At 32.7% G+C, this 23,598-nt stretch overlaps 1 protein-coding gene across 7 annotated transcripts in view; it reads right to left on the bottom strand.

Annotated features, from left to right (window-relative positions):
- Ccnc (cyclin C) overlaps window positions 1–23,598 on the bottom strand; it is a 40,513-nt gene that overhangs the window by 13,788 nt on the left and 3,127 nt on the right. For 5 of the 7 annotated variants that reach the window (XM_071613182.1, XM_027928113.2, XM_027928114.2 and 2 more), the window contains exons 2-11: window positions 22,643–22,749; window positions 21,628–21,712; window positions 21,386–21,455; window positions 18,429–18,480; window positions 11,145–11,200; window positions 10,275–10,310; window positions 9,522–9,613; window positions 8,859–8,926; window positions 5,931–6,010; window positions 4,937–5,055 (exon numbers count right to left, since the gene is read on the bottom strand). In XM_071613182.1, coding sequence (XP_071469283.1) covers window positions 4,937–5,055; window positions 5,931–6,010; window positions 8,859–8,926; window positions 9,522–9,613; window positions 10,275–10,310; window positions 11,145–11,200; window positions 18,429–18,480; window positions 21,386–21,455; window positions 21,628–21,712; window positions 22,643–22,749 — 765 coding nt within the window. Of the gene's footprint in view, window positions 1–893; window positions 3,501–3,657; window positions 4,113–4,936; window positions 5,056–5,930; window positions 6,011–8,858; window positions 8,927–9,521; window positions 9,614–10,274; window positions 10,311–11,144; window positions 11,201–18,428; window positions 18,481–21,385; window positions 21,456–21,627; window positions 21,713–22,642; window positions 22,750–23,598 lie in introns of those variants that run through there. The other 2 variants (XM_027928117.2, XM_027928118.2) reach the window with 2 other exon arrangements.

Below are 23,598 nucleotides of genomic sequence, written 5' to 3'. Positions count from 1 at the left end.
AAAAGGGAAGTCCCAATAGATCAGTTCTATGATTATAATGGTGCTACTTTCGCCTACAATGTAATCAGTCCAGACTGGAGAATGAAGGGCTCAGGAAAAATATTTCCACATGAGTGATTTTGGGGAATAAAAGAATAGTAACAAATGGTTCTGGGATAAATTAACAGAAAGATAAAGTAAAGCAAACGTATTATAACCGAGTTAATCAGTCACTAGTTCTAGAAAGACAAAATATTTTAAAAGAAATTTAATCAGAGTAATATAAATGACATTATCTAAGTATGCCTAATATATATTAAATATGAATTTACCAAAAATTGTATAATTACATGATAGGAGAAGTCCCAGTACAGGAACAGGTTGGAAAAAGGGAAGAACAAAGGGAGATGGATGAGAAAGCAAAATCTTCATCTTCTGTAGCAGGAAGTTAATAGATAATATTTACAATTGAAAAAAAACTGAATTAAAAAAAAGAGAGAAGGCTAAGCAGAGGAGGCCATAAAGTATCTGAAGCTCAGACACCCAGGTTTTAAAAACAAGAACCTAAGCTCCGGCATTTACATCTTTAACCCTCCTGTTTCTGAATCTCCTCATTTCTAAAGTAAAACTGCTCTGAGAATTGACTTAATAAACAGAGGGAATACAATATACTTGGCACACAGTAACTACAACAATGCAATATCAAATGCCTGTCACTTAGAAATATCAAAATAAATAGCAGAGAAGTTAAAGTGTGGAGAGTAGGAATGAAATGTGGGTGAAATGGGACAGGAAATTAACATTTTCCTTATATGGTAAAGAAACTGTCCAATGCAACTGTCCAAATCATTATGTGATTTTATGAATATGTAATTTAAAATTTTTTATATTAAAAAATTAAAGAAACATTGAAATTAATTTTTAAAATGTTTTATTTAATCCTATGTATCCAAAATATTATCATTTAAAATGTAATCTTTATAAAACAAATTACTGAAATTTTACATTCTTCTGTTTTGTACTAAATACTTGAAATATAACATGTATTTTTTACAATTACAGCACATCTTGATTCAGATTAGCCACATTTCAAATGTTCAATAGCCATAGGCACTAGTGGCTATCATACTGGACAGTGTATCCTATAATAATAACTGATTTTTTTTAAACCATACATATCTTCAGTGGTTGGTAAATTACAGGAAGAAACAAATAGCCATTACATGCCTCCTGATGGAAGACTACCATCTTATACAGTAGTCTATACCCCAAAAAAGAACCTGAATGTAATCAAGTCTTTAGATTCAATTACCAATTTATATAAAATACATAGGAGAAAACATGTTAAATGGCATGTAAAGGATTTAATCAACAAAATTCATGTCATGAGAAACTTTTAGTAGACAATTAAAACAAAAAAGGGGAATTTTTAAAGTGAGATGAAGAACTTATAAATTTAAAACAACTTAAAGAATTTATCAATGAATTGCAATGTGTAGTCCTTATTTAAATCCTGACTATAATCAATTAATATTTTTGTGATATTTATGAGATAACTGAAAATTTGAACTGAGTATTTGATAACCATTTTTACTAATTCTATATAGCATGATACTGTACAGTTTTTTAAAAGAACCATTATCTCTTAGGAGTAGGTCCTAAAATATTTATAGATGAAATGAAATGATACAATATCTGGGATTTGCTTCAAAATAATATGCAAACTGAAGACAGCTTGAAGTTTAGATAAAATGAAATTGGCTATGAATTAATAATTGCTGAAGCTGTGTGACAGGTACATGGACATTCACTATACTGCTCTATCTGTTCTTGTATATTGTTTTAAGTTTTCCACAATAAGAGGCTGCAAACAAAACTGAGGCATATGTATTAATTTTAAAAGTAAACTTTTTAAGATAGGTTAAGTTTAAAGGAAAACTTTACAGTTAATTATTGTGATAAATAATCACTCTGCCCAGCCATCCCAAACCCAACATTAATTCCTTCAGACCTGAGGAGAGTTTGTTTTCTTATTTTTTACCCTACCATAAGCTTAGGAGATCCATGCTGATCATTGGTACTGATTTTATACATTGTCTCCCTTTCTGTCTCATCTAATACTCTCCCTAAGAAAATAGGACTTAAAGTCTGTTTATAAACCATTTGAAATCATCCCCTTGATAAAATATAGAAGACTTTAATACTTATCAAAGAAGGATTTTCAGAAAACAAAAGGTAAATTCAAAAAGATGAATTCAAGACACTGGTCAATATAGCTGAAGAATTTACTTTTATTCTTGCAGTCTTATACTAGGAAGGAAGTCAACATTTAATAATCCATAGTTCACAATTTATTTATAGAAAATTTGTTAATCCTTAAATTGTACATTAATATCCTATGACTCCAAGTTTTATCACTCTCCTTCAGGTCTGAAGAAAATGATTAATTTATTAAGTTCCACAGACAGCACAGTCCACTGACATAACATTGAATCTGATGGTCCTACACTCATGAAAATTAAGAATAGCCAGTTTCAAACTGGCCTGAAACCTGATTGTATTCCTGGCTCAGGATACCTGCAGTAAATCTGTAAATCCACATGAAGACACAAAATTAAACTAGGGCACGTATCTTATAAAAAAATTTTTTTCACAGCAGATTAAAAATCAACATTAAAAATTTATCAAAATTTCAACCTCATTATGGTATTTTATCCAACTAAACTTTCAAAATGTCTCATTAATTGAATTAATTGCAAATAACTTCATGTATGATTCACTTTTTAAAAAAAGTTTGCCCAGCATTTCAAAATGGTTACGGAATTAATATAGCTTTTAAAATGTCAAAGTATCCTATACATATTGCACTTTTCTGATAGGCCGGGCTAGTATCTTCCATGGCAAGACACCCAAACTACTGAATAAAATACATTTTAAAATCAATAGGTACTTGATTAATTTCCCTGAAATTATCAACATCATTATCAAAATCTTCCAGGATTTTGTAAGATTTTATTCCTTAAATACAGTTTTAAAGTTTAACTTCCAGAGGGGGGGGGAACCCTCATATATTGACTTTATGTCCTTTTTTTGGTCCCTCAATGACCACAGAATTTTAAACAAATTATGTTTCATGTTCTCTGGCTTAATAAAAAGCTACAATGTCTTTCATCCAAATTAAGAAATACACTAATCAAAAGCTATTAATCATGAAATGTCTATGTATGTCTGTCTGTAGGTCCCCATAGAACCTTTCCAAACTTTTATAATTAAGAGATTTTTATCAATTATGTACTAGAATCAAATTAGGTAAAGAAAAAACTTATTTTGCAAAAATAAAATCAATTCCCAATATGCTTGACAGAAACAAGCTATTCATTTTCATTTGTATTCCACTGAAGACATTACTGAAATCTGTCCAATGGTTTATTTCCAAGTGGTCCACTACGGAATTCTTCGGAATGTTTTAAGATTGACTGTAGCTAGAGTTCTGACTTCCATTTGGACCCTGCTCTCCTTCACTGTTCAAATGGGGAAGAAAGAGATTTTATACTAATTAAAAGATTCATTTTCAACACCCTGATAAGCCTATTAATTTCTGAATCTGCAGCATAACTGTACAAAGACATTTCTGATTAAGACACAGATGTGGAAAAATTAAAATCCAGAAGACTAACATTTGGTTTTATGTTTTTATTCTTATGCACTTTGTACTCTCACACATTACAAGCAGTATGGAAGTTAGTGTTCATATACACTCAAAAAATTTAAATTAGGGTATGGGATATCATTGTTATTACAGGTATCACTCAACATAGAGATCACAACTTCTGAACAAAAGTCCTACAAAATTAAATCTTACATATAAAATCCTATTTCTACTATTTAGGAAAATAAAAAAAATTTTTTTTCTAAAAATCTGCTGTTCAATGGCATAATAAAATCAGATGTAATTACAACAAACCTTGTAAGTCAGAAAAAATTCAGTAATTTCCTGGAAAATGCTAAATATTTAAAAAGAACTAAAGCTGAAAATACCAGTAACTGTGGCAATAGGATTACTGCCTTATCTTGTCCACCATCATCTTGCAGCTTCAGGCCCTGCCACTAGTGGAGAATCACTCAGGGAATTTCTGCAAAAAATGCATCCAAAGGTAGCTGTTTGAATGACTGCCTTGAACAGCTCCTTGTTATAAGTATCATTTTTTTTTTTCCAGACTGTAACATTTCATCAGTAGCAATCTATAAATCTATCTTACTGTTATACAAATTATCTTTCTAAATAAATTATTAAGATGGGTAGCATTTATTTTCCTCCTCACCTTTCTTCCTACCTCAAATAATCTGGCCTGATATATTGTGAGGGCTGAATCAAAGAACTAAACAAACAGATCCTATTAAAAAAAAAAAAAAAAAAAGAAAAGAAAAACTCTTTAGCACAGGTGATTAATATTTAGAAAAGGTATGTTGTGTGCTGTGGTTCATAGGATCACTCAAAAACCAAAATTCTTATCTTTATCATATCAGATCATTTATCAAAATTTTAAAAAACTGCTACTGAAATTCATAAAATAGAATAATAGCCAGTAAGTGGAGAAGAGGAATGTTACTTAGTCAAACTGACTGCAGAATTCCTTATCACTGAATTTCAGATGACTTTGTCTAATACTGTTCTGTTTAAATTTATGTACAGTATGTGGCTATATGTTGAGGGATACCTGTAACAGACCTCCACTGCATTTGGAAAAGTTATTAAGTAGATCAGATTAATGTATTTTTAAAATGAGAGTCTCAAATTACAAATTAAAAAAAATAGGATGAATCAAGAAATTTTGATAGAAGTGTTAAGAAAAAGATACAAAACAAAAATCTAAGAAAGAAAAAGATAAATGAGTACAATATATATATATATATATATATATATAATTAAGTCAATAATTAAAAGTTTACAAAGTACCTGTTTGGAGGTGGTTTTGGTTTTGGCATCTTACTAAGAATAGTTGCCATCTCTTTTCTCTCATCAAAATTCTTCCACTGTTCATATAGCTTTAAAATAACCCTGATTATTTCCAAAATCTACAAGAAAATATTTGAAAAGTTCTCAGTGGCAAAAAAAAAAAAAAGCAATATTTAGTACCTATAAAGAACAGACATCACATATGAGGCACCCTTCAAAAATGGTAAAAAGATGAGTCTGTGTCCTTGAGAATTCAGGGTAGATAATCCTAACAAATTTGATAACAGTATTTTTCACTACACTGTTATTTAGGCTTTATAGCCGCTTTCCTTTCAACATGTATGCCCTATCCATCCTCATATCTAGTTGATTTCTGTCCTCTTAAACCAAAACAAACTAGCAAGGTACAAACAGTAAAGGTTGAAATCATGAAGGAATATACCACTATTGAGTATTCCTTTAATATCAATTTTCTCAAACAATTTAAGGGGAGGTATTACACATAAGACATTGTTTTGTTAACTACTCTACATATCAGTTAAGATGACCTAAAACTGCAACTGTATTATGTCATATCTAGTTGCCAAGTTTAGCTCTTTTTTCTCTACCCACACAGAGTTAAAGTTGGATTAATTGTAATGCTTTCAACACTTGAGCAGAAAAGGTAGAAAATAGGGCTTTGCCACCAATGTGCTGTTTTACAGAAGTTCCTGGTAGTGTTTAGTGATCACTAGGTAGCTTTTTAGATAATCCTGGAAGTTAGAGGCTACTCTGCAACAAATCACGCCAAAAGTTTACCATTCTATTTAACCTAAAGCCAGAAAGATAAATATAACTTAAAAAAAACTAATATCAACCTTTCATCAAGCATGTATTTCTTAATATTTAATCAACAATCTTCTTACCCTGGTGAGCATCATAAGGTTTTAAGCTGAAGGAAAGTAAAAATAAGACATGAATTTTAAAATGTTGAAATTCAAAAAATTTTAAATACCTTTTCCATATCCACAGAAAGCTCAGCAAACCACTGTCTGGCATCTTTTTGCTGTACAACACAGGCAACATGTAGGCAAGCTGAAATGAAAAGACAATTGCTCATGCTTAACTACAAACATGGTCACATAACTAAAGATTTTCACAAATTTCACATACGTATATTTTCTAAAACTGTTTTTAAACCTCACAAAGCTATATTTAATACTACTAACTATCTCATCAATTTAATTTGATATAGACAGAAAAATTTACTAGACTACACTAAGGTTCTTGACATCTGCTCCTTTCGGTTTACTACTTGGTGCAGATGCTCTGAAAGGGCACATTAGAGAGGAAAAATCATCTAATGAGATTAAAACAGGAATCTGAACAGCAGTACAAAATAGTCACAAAGGTCAGTTTGACAAAAATAATCAATATACTGATGTTTCAACAATGTTGATTATATTTAAATTAAAAGCAACATTGCCTCTACTATTTTTTTATTTTGGCTTTTTAAAGTCTTATCACATGATAGATGTTATTTAACAACTGAGCACACTGGTGCAGAATTCACTGTTGTAATCAAATAGGGATTATAAAAAAATGGGACACATCATATACAATTATATACATTACATAAAATTAAAACTAACAAAGATAGTAAAAGAGCTCAAAGACAATGACGTATGTCATAGTTTTGACTGAAACAATTTCTACTGCACAGACTGTCTATCCTGATCCCACCCCAGCTTGTTAAAAGTTATATTCCCTGTTTAGGTTACCGTTTGACTTTGCTAAGAATAACATTCTGGGTAAACAGCCATTCAAGCAGATGGTCAAGTAGCTCAGTGGTAAGAGTGCATACAGACCATTTGTGAGCATTGGATTCCATACCCAATACACAAAAAACAGCCATTCAAATGTGAACTGATATATTAGTTGTTCCAAGTCAAATGATGCTAGAGTAGGGCTTAGGTCCAAAAGGAATTGAGAAATCAAAGGACTAAAATAATAATAAAAACAGTTACTTAAAAGAGTGGGAAATGCCATGAGAGGGGAGCATGTAAATCAGAGACAGAGAAGGCACCATACACCCAGACTGAGGCAATATTGAGAGAATGGGGAGGTGCGGTGTCACTACAAAGGTGATATCTGAGCCAATCTCAGAGTAAAGGGAGAGAATGGCTTATCCATAAGTGATAGAGAGGCTACAGATTTTATTCAGCAACTGGGAGAGATTCTACATTTTAATAAGCTTATTCTAGCTCAGGGTTTCTCAACCTTGGAACTACTGTTGTTTGGGTTGGATTATTCTTTGAAACTGTCTTGTGCACTCTAGGACGCTAAGCACCACCTCTGGCTTCTGCTCACTAGATGACAGTAGTATCCCACCTTGGTATGACAATAAAACAATCTCCAGACATTGATGAATCCTCTGGGAGGCAAAATTATTCCCCATTGAGAACCATCAGTGTAGTTCAACAGAATGGAGAATAGATTGGCTCTCTGATCTCTGAGCACAAGAATGCTGGAGACCAATCAGTTAGGAAACTGCTGTGGTAAACTAGTTGAAAATGAGAAAATGGTTATAATATTATATAAGGGACAGATAATTGAAAGGAAGGCATGAAAGGTACTGATAACCTGCTGGATGTAGCTACTGAGGGAAATGAAAGAATCTAACTGCTGGGTTTCCAACAAAGGCAAATACCTATTGCTATTTACCAAGCTAGCAAAAACATTAAATGGAAGAGGATATCTGAGAACAAGGCAATGAGCTCCTGATCATGAGTCTGAAGTGCCAGTTAGATGTCAAGTGGAGTTATGTATATGGTTGATGGATATAAAGAACTGCTCAGGAGCAAGATCTCAAATAAAGAAATTGAAATGTTTCAGCATATAAAAGACTACAGAAGCCCTGGGCCTCAGCCAGCAAGTACAAAGATCACAGGTTTGGCAAAGACATGGCATGTGTCCTGTTATCCCTTCCTTCCTAATCTATATATCCCAGCACTTCTTCCCACTGACTGGATACAACTTCAGAATCCCCCCCCCGCCCCAGTCCAGTACTGTATAAGAGTCATCAGTGATACAGAAGAATAAATATAACCTGTCATCCCTGATAAAAGGTGACTTTTAATATCAATATTTAAGGAATACTTGAAAAAAAGAGAAAACAGTAAAAATAATTCCGGAATGATAAAAGAATGGTGTGTATGAGGGGGAGGGGTTAAGAGGATAGTCATAGAAATCAACAGGAGGACAAAAAGGAACAAGTACCTAGGATATAGCAGGCATTATTTGGTGCTCTATAAGCTATCACATTTAACTCTTAAATGACTCTGAAGTTTTTAGCACCCTGAAGTTTTTACTCTCCTTTTTATAATTAAGGAAACAAACTCAGAAAGTTAAACAATTTCCCCTCAATTATAAAGGAAGCAAAGTTTAAACCCAGGACTATCTAACTCAAAAGACTGTGTTCTAATCCATTACTGCACTCTCTTCCATGGATAATGGAAGAGAGTGCAGTAACTTCTCCATCTACCAAGACAGCTAGATGCTCCTTTGTTTAACTCTGAGTACTTAACTGGGCTCAGGAAATGAAAATCTGGTATAGTTATTTTATAAGACTTACAACTAATATTAGCAGGCTTAATTCTGAACTTTTCCCACCAAACAAAAGTATTCTATTTAGACACTGATTAAAATTGTTTTAAATGATTTGATAAAAACTCACCAAAAAAAGGGGTGGGGGCGGGAGGACTATAACCCTGATTTGTGACAGTTACAGTTCATATTATTGAAAGTTCACATGCAAAGATTAGTCTATTATTTCATGGAAACTTAAAAACATAAAGTATAATAGGGTGAAATTTATTTTAGGATGACTATTTAAATAGATTTATAACAATTTAATTAATAAGGGCACACCATGCTTACATACCTAAAGCTATCATGAAAGGAGGATATAGTAGGCAAAGATCCGTTCTGTAGGTATCATTCACTATCCTCCTATAGAAATGTAAATCATATTATTAATGAAAGTAGAATTATTTCATCTGATTGTACATTTCCACCCAGAGAGGGACAGATTTCCCATCTTTGTACACACATATTTCCCTTTTCTATTACTGAACACAGCTAGTAAGATAAAACATTTAAGCAAAAAGATTGACTCAAGAGTGTGACAATTAAGTATGTATTAGTACATTTAATAAGTGAATAAAACATATTTTGAACGTTGAGCCCTCCAAAAAATTATAAACATGTTCTTCTAATTTTTAAAAAATCAGAAATAAAATGAACACTACCAAAAAGTATACTGATTATTTTAAAGATAAATTCATTCTTAAATTTTATGTTAAAAACATAAAATCAAATTATAACTAGTTAATAAACAGTTAAAATTTAAGATGCTTATCATTTTAGCACTCATCATTTTAATCACCACCAGAGTTATTAAAGTTCAACAAGCAGATATTTTGCTTAACATAAAATACCTTGGGGCACTAGTTTAATGTCTTCAAAAATATCAAATTTCATATTTAGTTGGCAATCTTCCTATCTAATAACATGTTACACTATTAATAACTTCTGTTCTAATTACCATGCAAGGGGAAGCAACATGTCTTCTTGGCCCATGTCCTGCACATACTGGAGCAAAGGTCTATAAGGATGATACACTATCAAGCAACAATCCTAGAAACAGTTTAAAAAATGTGTATGTATAAAAACAGATTTATTACAACACAAAAACTTTATCATTACCCAACTAATTTTTAATAGTGTATTTCAAAGTGAATTTCTGTAACTCATGCTTGCTTCTCTTTTGTTCTCTTAGCAAGCAGTATAGCAGCCCTAAACTCTACTACAGTATGAAGGCAGTGCTCTCTCTGGAATATACCTTGGTATATCGGTTGGCAGTCAGTCAGCATCCATTCATTCCCTTAGAGACTCAAAGTGTCACATCTGCAACACACTGAAACCTCTTATTAGCCTATAAATCCATGATTCCCAATTGGAGGAGAATTCTGCCGAAGACATAATCTATCTTTTAAATTATACCACACACATACACAAGTTGTGCACATAATTTACAGTGGTTTAATGTCCTGACTTGTTTGCTTGTAATCCTTTTGTTATAGTTACTACAGAATAACTTTTCCATCCAGACTAGGATATACAAATTATTTTACAGGCTTCAGAGAGAAAACAGGTAATGTTACTATGATTTCAAAATCACAAATCACTTAGATGACTTTAAAATGTACCTGCCTATAAATAATTTCTGTAAGTAATTTGACTTCATTAAACTTGAAAATAACTGTTCCTCTATTAACCAAAGGAAAAAACTACTTACCATTAGTTCTAAAAGATAGAATTCACATTCTAATATCTGTTTTAAAAAAAGTCAACAAGAAACCTAATTACATAAGTCTGCTTAGTTTATAGTAATTTGTCACACATTTTTACAAAACAGAAAATAAACACAGCTTATATTAGAATATATATAATAAAATTACTTTTTACTATTGCATAATTCATGCAACTATAATTATAAAGCATTTAAATCCTTATAAGGAAAAGCCAGCCTCTTGCAAGCATTTTGTTTGTTTGTTTTCGGTGCTATAGATTGAACCCAGGGTCTCACATACGCTAATAAGCAAACATTCTATCATTGAGCTGTATCCCTAGCTCACTTCTATTAAAATATCCTTTCTACTCAACAAATGCAAAATGAGATTATCTCTATTTAATTAAAAAAAATACCAAGTAGAATGAACAATTCCCTTGCAAGGTGGAAAATGGCAGACATGCTTATTAAAATGACAAATATTAATCTTTTAAAAATATAACTTATCAAATATAATTTAATACTGATCCATTATAGTAGTTATCAACCCCAGATGCACATTAGTATCACTCACCTGGAAGTTTTTTAAAAAATACTAATGCCAGGAACTCTAAGCCTGAAAATTCTGATTTAGTCAGTCTGGAGAGGACCCAACATCAGTATTAAAAGGTTCCCAAGGTAATCCAATGGGCAGAAATGGTTGATAACCACTTCTATGAAATGTTTTTAAAAAGATCAACTACTGATCTTTAATTTAAAATAATGTCTATATTCTTGTGGAATATTATATTTGAAACTGATATTTCTAAAAGGCTAGTAAATTCAGTTTGTTTATATACAGTTTTAACAAGTGATTACTTTGCATAATATACTTACATGGTTCATCCTATAAGGAAATTCCTTTGGAAAGGCATATGAAAATCTAGTTTTTACTGCAGAATACAAACAAAGAGAAAAACAGTTTAAATGGAGAAAATGTCAAAGCTAATTAAACCAACATTCTTTTAATTGTGCTAAAAGAGTACAGAATCTTAAGAGAGTAGGACTAAATCATTATCAGTAAGCACTCTAGGCAATGCTTAAGGACCTAGATTTTTGTCATCAAGGGAGGGGAAAGACTGAGTATCTTTGGGAAGCCCTAAGCCCTCATTTATACTTCCAATACTACAATCAGAGAGCTTCAATTTTATATTAACATACCAAGAAATGGTTCTGTTTAAAAAAATAAAAGATTGAGAAAAACAATCACTGGCTTTTGTCATTTCTAAAGTCTTGCTAGTTCCAGAATGGAACTGTTGTGTTCTCCAGTGATTTGGCTTAGAGGGAACACAGGGGTTACATATATGAAGAAAGGGAGAGAGAGAGAAAAGGAAGGGAGGGAGGGAGGGAGGAGAAAAAGAAAAGGAAAAGGGAAGGGAAAGGGGATAGAAAGTTATAAATATATTTCACCAAAAACCTATCAGCAATGTTCATCTCTGAGACTTAAGGATTTTTCTTTTTACTCATCTGTACCTTTTGAACTTTTCAAAATAACTAAGGATTTATCAAAGATGTATTTTAATAAAAATATTACATACATATACAAAAGTCTCTAGGACTTTTTCATATGACACACCTAGAGTTATTGCTAAAAATTGTTACTAAAAAGTCACTAAAAAATGCACATGAAAAAACATTGTTAACCACTGATCCCCTATCTCCTCAAAATGGTGTGAGCTGTACACATTTATGTACTATTTGTGAAAAATTGTATTCAAGTCATTATAACGCAACATATAATTCCATCAAGAATCTATTGATAGAGCTGGGGTTGAGGCTCAGCAGTAGAACGCTTGCCTAGCATGTGTGAGGCCCTGGATTTTACCATTAGCACCAACCACATACAAATAAATAAAATAAGGGTACTGTGTCCACCTACAATGAAAAAAATATATATATTAAAAAAAGAATCTATTGATAGGTTCTAGAATGTTTTGTACAAGTGACTTCACTGAGATTAAAAGGAAATCTACTTATTTTATGTACGATATTTCCAAAAAGATGGCCTCATTGAAATTAAAAGGAAATACTTATTTTATGTACTATATTTACAGAAAGATTTGTTTTGTAAATTAAGTATCCTACAGTTAATTTAGATATGTAATATCTACTAAAGCATAAAACCTAGAACCATTTAAAATTGATATTAGGAAAATTATATCTTCCCCTTTCCTTTAATTAATTCTAAAAATGAATAATGTTTCTGAGTTTTATAACACCTTCCCTCTACCCCTTTTTGCAAGTACTAGGAATTGAACCCAAGGACACTCTACCACTGAGCATCCCCAGTCCTTTTCCCAGGACTGGGGAATTTTATTTTGAGACAGGATTTCACTATATTGCTGAGGCAGGCCTCAAATTGTGATCCTCCTGCCTCAGCCTCTCAAGTTGCTGGGATTATAGGTAGGCACCCCTCTGCCTGGCCTGATTTTCTAGCTTCTAATCCTATTCTTCCAATGAATAGAAAAATGAATCCTTCCTCTATTTTATTATCCCTATAATTTGTACATGTTTTATTCATTGATTTGTTCATTGTTCATTCAATTGATCATTCCTACTATTTTACTCCCATCTTTAACCTTTCCTCTTTCAGTAAATCTGTCTCATCACTTGATAACATGCTCAAGTTTCCCTAAAAAGAAAACAAACTCTACCTAATTAAATTCCTCTACCTTTTTTTTTTTCACTAGACTTTTTTTTTTTAAAGAAAGGTTTTACGTATACAGAAAAAGAAATAGTGATTACATGGTACAGAGTTCCCTGTTATGGACTGAATGTTTTTGTGACCCCCTACCCCTGCAAATTCGTATGTTGAAGCCTTAATTTCCAGTGTGATGATATTTCAAAGTAAGGCCTTTGGGAAGTAATTAAGTTTATATGTAGGCAGCATAACAGGATTGGTGTTCTTATAAAAAAAAAAAAAGGTATCTATAACATGGAATCATGACCATTCAAAGAATTGATCAAGGTTAGCACTATGATCTTGAACTACTAAGACTTGAGAATTTTGAGAAATGTGTTATTAAAGCCATGCAGTCTATGGAATTTTCTTATAACAGCTGAGCAGACTATGATGCCCTGTGGACCAGTTGACCCTAATATTAACACCTTACATTAGTATAGTTCACTTATTTTATAATTAATGACTCAACACCAACACATTAGTATTAATTAAATTCCATAGCTTATTCAGATCTTAGTTTTCACTTAATGTCTTTTTCTGTTCCAGGAACTCATCCAAAATATGTCCATTAATTTTAGTCATCATGTCTCGTTAGACTCAGTTTAATTACAAGACTTTTCCAAACTTTCCTTGTTTTGATGACTTTGATGGTTTTTAGGAGTACTAGTGAAATATTTAGATCACCCTCTATTTGAATGTGTCTAATGTTTTCCTCATAATGAGGTTATGGATTTCTTTTGAAAAAAAAATATTTTTTTAGTTGTAGTTGGACACAATACCTTTATTTATTTATTTTTATGCAGTGCTGAGGATCGAACCCAGGGCCTCGCACATGCTAGGCGAGTGCTCTACCGCTGAGCCACAACCCCAGCACAGGTTATGGATTTCTGAAAGAAGACCACAGAAGTACTGTTTTCATCACAACACATCAATGGTCCATACCATTAGTGTACTTTATTACTGTTGCTACCATCTTGAGCATGTGGCTGGTATTCTGTCAGATTTCTGCACTATAAAGTTACTTCTTTTCTCAATTTCCATAATACATTATGTTTCCCTTACTTGAGAAAGAAGTGGCTACATAAATTATTTTAATTTTTCTGAAGGGAATATTTGTCTCTTCCCTCTATTTGATTTATTCAGACTTCTATTTATATCAGTATAAACTCATTTTATAGAGTTATAATTCATTACTTCTGTTGTTGCTCAAAATATTCTAGCTTTGGCTCCTGGGAATTCCTTCAGTTGGGTTCCTTTGTCCTTTTGACAAAGTCCCACCAATGCAGGTTTTGGTTTTGAATACTTCCTTACTTCCTGACACTTGAGACATTTCAGGTCCATCTTGTACATCCTGCTGCAATCCTAGAACCAGCCATTTCTCCTAGAGCCCTGGTCCCTTTTACTGGAAAATGGTTATTAGAAATCAAGATGTGGGTATTAACTGAGCTTACTGCTACTGGGATTTCATTGCATGTAGACCATCTCAACTGACAGAGCCAAGAAATACACCTATTAATCCGTGTATATACATTTATCTATAAATATTTATACATGTAACTATCTGTGTCTATATCAAGGTAAACATTATTTCATACTCATGTTTCCATTTCTGATCTTTACCACATGGACCATTCTGGTCTTCTCCTCTTACTCATCTGCAAATTCTCACTCGGATAGTGAGAAATCTGGCTCTCAACATGTCATACATTTTCAATTCTAGTATGCATGCATAGCACTATCAGAACGGGTAACTTCTATGTCTGAGTTACAATTTTATCAGCTAAAATACAATGTGTATGTGCAGATCCTACTGCATTCAGTCTTATAGAATCTATTCATTTCCACAGTAACTTAGATAAGCATCCACTCTTCACTAAGGTTAATCTGTTTCATATACAATGCAGTAAGATTTTCCTTCTCAGAACCAACTAAATTCTTAATTCCTTGCAATTACCTCTATCTCTAGTGTCTGATAACACTTCCAAAGATATGACTTTCTTTGATTCACAGCTTTCTCTATACAGCACAAGCCACTATACAAGTCTTTTTCTTAAAATGTGTCAAATTCTAAATTTCTTCCACTGTTCTTACATTTTAAGAGGATGTTTTACTAATACATTTACATTTAGAATATCCAATATCAATTTAATTCTTTTCAGAAGTATCTACTTCAGTGGCATTAAATATATTCATATTGTTATATAACCATACCACCATGCATCTCCAGAATTCTTCATTTTGTAAAACTGAAACACTGTGCCCATTAAACAATAATTCCTTATTCTCCACTCTCTCTGGACAGTAGAAACTACCATTCTACTTTTAATCTTTATTATTTTTAATATTCCAAGAGCCTAATATAAGTAGGATCAGAGTATTCGTCTTTTTGTGATTGATATTTGTCACTTATCATATCTTCAAGGTTCATCCATGTTATAATGCGAACAACTTTAAATTTTGTCTGTCTCATTCTACCCACCTCCTCCTCCAATTCATCTTAACTAATTCTATACAATTTTCCCAATGCACAATTCTGGCATCACATTTAAGTTTAAAAATAAATAAAGCTTTTAAAGATACAACAAATGTCAGGTGTGATGGCATTGGGATTACACACACCTGTAATCTGAGGCAGAAGGCTAAGGCAGGAGGATTGCAAGTTCAAAGCCAACCTCAGGGGACTGGGGTTGTGCCTCAGTGGTAGAGTGCTCACCTAGTATGCACGAGGCACTGGGTTCAATCCTCAGCGCCACATAAATGTAAAATAAAGATACTGTGTCCACATAAAACTTAAGAATAAATATTTTTTTAAAAAGCCAATCTCAGCAATTTAATGAGCCCTAAGCACCTTGGCAAGATCATATTTCAAAATAAAAAATAAAAGGGGCTGGGTATGTTGCTCAGTGGTTAAGCTTCCCTGGGTTTAATCCCTAATACGGAAGAAAAACAACAACTATCACCAAAACAAAGTGTAGATCCCTTCCTCTATCACTGAAGGTCCTTTATTAACTGATAATAGCCAGATAAGGATTTTCCCCCCACTATTTCCTTACTCACCATTTACTGAATGTAACTTGCTAGCAATTTCTATTTTTGAGGAAACTATGCACTGTTCCTAGACTGCTTTTCTCCTACATTTCTGCAGGTTCAAATTCTTTCTTCTTTAAATTATGTTATTTAGATTCATTCCTCTAACACTCAAAACACAGTATTCTCTGTTAACTCCCCTATAACTCCCTTATACCACTTATATTCTTCTGTGTTAATACTTTACATGCACACCTTATTATCTTGTCCTTAAATTCCTTGTATTTATTTTGATACTCACCACTGCACCTGGCAATGTTTCCAGAGATAATGATGCTGTTATTGATGATGACAACTGCTAGTAAAGTTTACTAAGTGTTATAAACTCCGTCCCTCCAAAATTTTTATGTTGAAGCCTAACCCCCAATACTCAGAATGGGATTACATTTGGAAAAAAAGGTCTTTTAAAGAGGCGATTAAGGTTAAATGAGGTCATAAGAGTGGGGCTTGTCCCTACATGATGAGGAAGTCACAACTGGGGTGTTTGTGCCCAGAGAAGGGGCCATGTAAGAATAGCCAGAAGGTGACTATCTGCAAACCAAGCCAAGTGATTCCAGGAGAAACCAAATCTGTTGGCACCTTAATTTTGGACTTCCAGCCTCCGGAACCATGAAAAAATTAATTTTCGCTGTTTGAGCCACCGACTGTGGTATTTTGTTAGGGTAACCCCAGCAAAATAATACAATTAAGGCATTGTTCCAAGTTTTATAGATACTAATTCATTTGAGACTCACAACAACCTATAACAAAGATAATATCTTCACATTGCAGATGAAGAAAAAGACTTTGGAGGATTTATCACAGAGGTAAAAATCTGAAACCCAAGTCGTCTGGGCTTATGTAATAATACACTAAAAAACTTGTGAAATAGTCTACTATAGGATTTACCTATTCATTGATAACCAAACTTTTTATGAATATATTTTCAAGCCTTTCTATGAAAAACAAGTTTCCAAAAAGGCAATGTAATACTTCATCAATGACATATATGGTATATTAAACTTTTTTGCAAAATTAATTACTAATCTTTTACCCTTAAGAATAAAGATATCTATGGGGCTGGGGATGTGGCTCAAGCGGTAGCGCGCTCGCCTGGCATGCGTGCGGCCCGGGTTCGATCCTCAGCACCACATACAAACAAAGATGTTGTGTCCGCCGATAACTAAAAAATAAAAATATTAAAAATTTAAAAAAAAAAAAAAGAATAAAGATATCTCTTCCCTTTTGCAGCCATCGCTTAAGTGGCAGCAGCCAAAATGAAGTTCAATCCTATTGTGACTTCTGACAGAATCAAGAACCATAAAAGGCATTTCAATGCACCTTCCCACATTCACAGGAAGATTACGTCTTCCCCTCTTTCCAAAGACCTGAGACAAAAGTACAATGTTTGATCTACGTCCATCTGAAAGGAGACGAAGTTTAGGTTGTGCAGGGATGCTATAAAAGTTAGCAGATTGGCAAAGTAGTCCAAGTTTACAGGAAGAAATATGTGATAAATACTGAATGTGTGCAGTGGGAAAAGGCTAATGGCAAAACTTTCCATATGGGCATTCATCCCAGGGTCTCACTGAATTGCTTAGGGCCTCGTTAAATTGCTGAGGCTGGCTTTGAACTTGTGATCTTCCTGCATCAGCCTTCCAAGCCACTGGGATTATATGTGTGTACCTGGCTTTGTACCATGTTTTGTGATTTGGAGGCCTGAAAAGATGTAATTCCCAGCAAATATACACATTACAGTTGTTAAAAGAATAGTTTATTCTATCCACAAGAATGAAATAATGGCTAATCCTTAGGAAACCCTAAAATACAATAAATTAGGAAATAATTTTTTTCTTTAATCTTTTTATAAAAGAGCCATTGGGTTGATATTTATGGATTAATAATTACTATTCTTTTTCTTTTTTTGTACCAGGGATTGAATCCAGGGGCACTTAACCACTGAGCCATATCCCCAGTCCTTTTTTTGTATTTTATTTAGAGACAGGGTCTCACTGAGATGCTTAGGGCCTTGCTAAATTGCTGAGGCTGGCTTTGAATTTGCAATCCTCCTCCTGACTCAGCCTCCCAAGCTGCTGGGATTATAGGCGTGCACCACTGTGCCCAGTTTACTATTCATTTTTAACATTAAAGAAATGTCCTAGAAATAATAATGTAAACAAAAACATCTTTTTAAATTTTTTTTTTTTACAAATATGTGAGTCATAAAGGCACACTCAGGAGTTGTTAATAAACCCAACTCATCTTTCATATATTTTATAAACTAAAAAAAATCTATATACTATGGAGAGTTTTTTTTTTTTTTTTTTTTTTTAGAATTACATCCTAAAAGCAGATTATACTTTTGCACTTACATACAGAAGTAGCAGCAGCAATCAATCTTGTATTTGAGACTACTCCAAATTCCTAGAGAAAGAAAAGTAGATGAGATCAGGTACATATTAACCCAGTAGACCTAAGCAAACCTGAGGTCTATTTAAAACAGTATTTCCAAGCTGTCCCCATGTTTATAGTCTGTCCATCTTATACCTACTTGAGGCACAAAATATTTTAAATTTCTAAATATATTAACTTTCCTTGAGATCATCACAAGACAAATTTTTAAATAATTTTATAATTTAATCTCAGTAAAAATACCAAATAAGAAACCAAGCCCCAAAGTGACAATGCCACTTTTTTTTGCACTTAGGTTTGTTTCCAGGACAACTTTTAGATTCTATACTTAACTGCAAGAATAAATATTAAGTATGCTTTCTATTCGATTGAACCTGATAACAAACAGAAAGGTCATGCCATTTAGTAATAAATGTCAATTCTCTTGGGCTGGGGTTGTGGCTCAGTGGTAGAGCACTTGCTTGCCTAGCATGTGTGAGGCACTGGGTTAGATTCTCAGCACCACATAATTAACTAACTAATTAATTAATTAATTAAGTTATCTTTTAAAAAAATCAAATTTCTTAAGTAAGATAAACTTGAATATCACTGCTCGCCCCCCCCCCCGCCCAAAAAAAAACCCCAAATACCAAACAAGCACCTATCATCCTTTTTGGAATAGAAAAACAAGAATGATATAGTATAAGACTTCCAAGATTAGTTCCCATTTCCTCTTTCAACCTAACATACCACCACCATAAAAACAACTAAAATTTATCAGATGATCTATTTTACATACATTCTCCCATTTAATTTCAAATAAAACTTATAAGATTCTAAAGCCTTCACTTCATCTTAACACCAAAAAAAGTCAAGAATTGGCTTCATATCCAACAAAAGAAACTAAAAACTGTTCAAATTATCTTCAACTCGCATCCTTAGCGTGTATAGGGGGAAATATATGTGTGTCTATTTTTGTATTTACATTTAAACTTCAATCATGGTAAGTGAAAATAAAAAAATTAAGAGTCTAAAACATCCTCTTAAACACCACTTGTATACAACTGCTATAAAACTGGGCAAAATACAGAAAGATTTGATCATAGTAAAGAGTGAAAACATGCTGCAACCATATTTGAAAAGATACATTTCCCCCTGTACCACCTCCAGGAATAACTAATTTTCCAAAATTCTTAAAGCACAAACTTTTACTCAGTAAGTCATATAACAGACTTCTGCTTAGTAAATCAAATAACAAAAATTGTTGTTTTTATTTTTGTTTTGTGGTACTGGGGAGATTGAACCCAGGGCCTTCCACACGCTACAACTAGGTGCTCTACCACTGAGCTACCCCCGCAACCCCAAGTAAAAAAAAAGATATTTAACAAATTAAAACCCCAAAATTAATCTACAAGAGTGGAAGTTTATACAGACTTTTATCTTAGCACCCCAGAATGGTTGTGTTTAAGATATATAAAATTAAATATTAGATGGTCATTTCTAAACAAAGTCAAATATTACATAATAATATTCGGGAAAACTACCCAATAATAAAAGGCCTTTTATAAACTTTCTTTTCCATTAAACAACTCAAAAACAAAGTTAATTCTGACACTTGAAAATCTTTCACAATCAAAAGACCTTATACCTTAAAATGCTTTTCTTAATATTATTTCTAATACTGTTAAGCCTCCACATCCCCAGCCCTTTTTATTTTGAGATAGGCTCCCACTAAGTTGCCAAGGCTGCCTCAAACTTGTGATCCTCCTGCCTCAGCCTCATGAGTTGCTGGGATTACAGGCGTGCAAGAGAAAGAGAGCATGGATAATCTTAAATAATGGCTAAAACAAAACTCAATCAAAATGGGTACAAAAGGAATGCAAACTTACTAGGTTAAAATCACAGTTCTCAAGAACATAATTCCTATTCTAAAAAGCCAGTCAAAATAGAAATATAATACAAAAGTTTTGTAATACTAAAGATTACACGGGGCTAGGGTTGTGGTTCAGTGGTAGAGCACTTGCCTGGTATATATGAGACACTCAGCACCATATAAAAAGGTTCGATCCTCAGCACCATATAAAAATGAAATAAAGATATTATATTCACCTACAACTAAACAATAAATATTTTTTAAAAAATGATTGCATGGATTAGTTATGAAAAACAAGCAGTTTTTGTAAAACCTGCTGCAATTGCCTGAACTATAGCTTGAAAGCTGAACTCAAAAATACCTAAAAGTGGGACTGTGGCTACTTTTTAATTCTTGTCTAGCATGTGGAAGCCCTGGATTCAATCCCCAGCCACTACCATGCCCTCACCTAAAAAAAAAAAAGAAAAGAAAAGAAAACTATATAAATTGGGCAGAAATTCAATCTCACCTACAAGTTCCTATCTTTCTTCTCTCACCTAATTTTTCTACCCTCATTATTCAAACTTTTACTTGTTAGAATCTATACAGCTGTAACATCTCCTAATTCTCGCTTTTCCTTTTGTTTTCTCTATGGCTTGACAGGAAGCCAAACATCAGAAGGCAGAGAAGAAAGACAGTAAGAAGTATATGGGTAAGGAGAAGAGACATTCTCAGGTTATAGTAGACAAGCTATGGCACTTGTCTCTATGACTCAGTCCTCTCTTTCATAAAATGCAGACACTATTACTATATATTCTACAGTTTGTTATGAAGATTTAGTCAGAATTTGTAAAAAAAAAAAAAAAAAAAAAAACTTACAAAGCCCTTAAAATATAAGAAGTGCTATATAAGAGTTAAGTAAATACATAAAATAAAGATAAGATTTGCATATATTTCGATTTTGTACAAAATATTTTGCATAAATTACCATCTATTATCATCCTTACATAGGCAATGTAAAAACTGGGGAAGATTAACCAATATACTTGAATAACACTTTGACAGAGAACAGAAATTGTTTTATACCTCTACTTTGGATGCCAAAAAGACACATGTCGGAGCCATCAATACAGGATCTATACTTTTCAGAGAATACCTAAAATATGATAAAACAAAGTTAAATATTACCCACTTAGAAAACACAGGGGGTAGGGGGAATCACAATTTAACTCTATTGCAAACAACTGATTCATTTATACTGAAGCTCCTCAACATTAGACAGGAGTTACAAATAGGTATAACATATTCTTAAAATAAAACAGTCTTACCTGGCATAGAATCTCTTGAAATAGACTGTAGCAGTGGCAATAACTTGCTGTCTTAATTTAAGATGTTCACCTAATGCCTGAATAACTAAAAATAATAAAAGAGTTTTAAATGTACCATCTGCCCTTATTTGTAATAATATTAACCTTAAACAGTAACTTCCACGTGTTTAATTCACAACTACACTCACTTTTTTTTTTTAATATTTATTTATTTTTTAGTTTTCGGCGGACACAACATCTTTGTTTGTATGTGGTGCTGAGGATCGAACCCGGGCCTCACGCACGCCAGGCGAGCGCGCTACCGCTTGAGCCATATCCCTAGCCCCTACACTCACTTTTAACAAAAGAAAAATTTATACACGTTAATTTGTTTAAAAAAAAGAGCATTATGCATAAACTAAAAAGAGAAATTGTCCCACTGCAAAAGTTGGTCTTGCAGTAAAGAAGCCAAATGGTTGACAATCCTCCTCTTAATTCTAAATATTTTTGATGCTTTTCACATTCACATTATAATAAATACGAAAAAATAAGTTACCTATCAAACTCATTATTACTATCATTTTATATACTTTACCAAAAAAATCCATAATGAATCCTCAAAACAATGGAGGATTAGAAAGAATATGTGACAAAAATATACCAAGACATACTACAGGTCTTCTGAGTAAATCCTCTTTCCTCCAAAGCAAAGTTCTAAGGTAAAAATGACAAATACAGGATGCCAATTCCAAGAATCATTTATCCTCAAAGTACTTTGCTTTAGCCAACCTTAAAGTGGGTTGCTTTATAAAAGCTTAAGGAGATTACTAACACTTTCAAATTGTCCAGTGTCTCTGACATATAGTTCACAAAAACTTTATTCAGATCAATAAAAAGATAAATGAGTAAGTTGTAAGAATACATATATAAATAAAAATGTTTAAGTACAGATTATGACAGTTCATCATAAATTATCATACAAAAACATTCTTATTCAAAGGTAACTAATATTTCAACCAATTTAAAAAATTTTTACCATTTGTAAAAAAAATCTGTAGTTTCCAATATTCTTCTTCTGAGAGAAATTTTAAGTCCTTTTGGCGCTCCTTCAACAGATCTTGTTTATCCAAAATCCATTGCAAACTAGAAGGAATAAAGATATTAAAACATGCTGTAGAAAATAAACAAAGTCACAGAAAATCATAGTCATTTTAAGACTAAAGAGGCTACACATATTCTGAGCAGTACAAAGTGCAAGAAGTAATCCTAAAAGACAATTTCCTGAAATGCAAACTAGTAAAAATTATCTCAAAAACATAAATATGCCCCGAAAAATATTCTGCTCTCATCTTTTCCCTCATCCTCCTCAATCTTTCTATCACTAGTTTATATTCTATTTCATTGGTTCTAAAATTGATATCAAGATGAATCTTAGAATCAGTGATGTCTTTTAATTGGTAGCATGTGTACTCACTCTTTCTTGGTAAAACACAAAATAATGGTACAACTATTTTGCACCAACTGATGGTGCCTTAGATTTGACGAAGTATAGCTTTTCTCAGTTGTTCCTGATTGAAGAAGATATTTAATTTCCCCACTTCACAAATTCCAATCACGTTAAAAGCTGTTTCATAATTACATTTATAGCTCCCTCTTCTTACCTAGTCAAGCAAACTATTTAACCAGATATGAAACTGACATGAATAAAAACAATATATTCTACAACCTGCTTTTGTCGCTCAGTATATACAGGGAGTCTTTATAAGTCAAAGAACTTGTCATTCAGCATCTTTTTAACAGCCTTAAGGAAGGATCAGTATTTATTTAATCCCTACTAACATATATATAAGGAAATTATTTTTCACTATTACAAATAATGGTTCAACTAATATGTTTTTTTTTTTTAAAGAGAGAGAGAGAGAAGAAAGAGAGGGAGAATTTTTTTTTTAATATTTATTTTTCAGTTTTTGGTGGACACAACATCTTTTATTT

The sequence above is a fragment of the Marmota flaviventris genome, chromosome 6 (genome assembly GCF_047511675.1).
Source record: "Marmota flaviventris isolate mMarFla1 chromosome 6, mMarFla1.hap1, whole genome shotgun sequence".
Taxonomy (NCBI): Eukaryota; Metazoa; Chordata; class Mammalia; order Rodentia; family Sciuridae; genus Marmota; species Marmota flaviventris.
The sequence above is the reverse complement of the archived record's forward strand: the minus strand, read 5'-3'. Positions and strand labels throughout refer to the sequence as shown.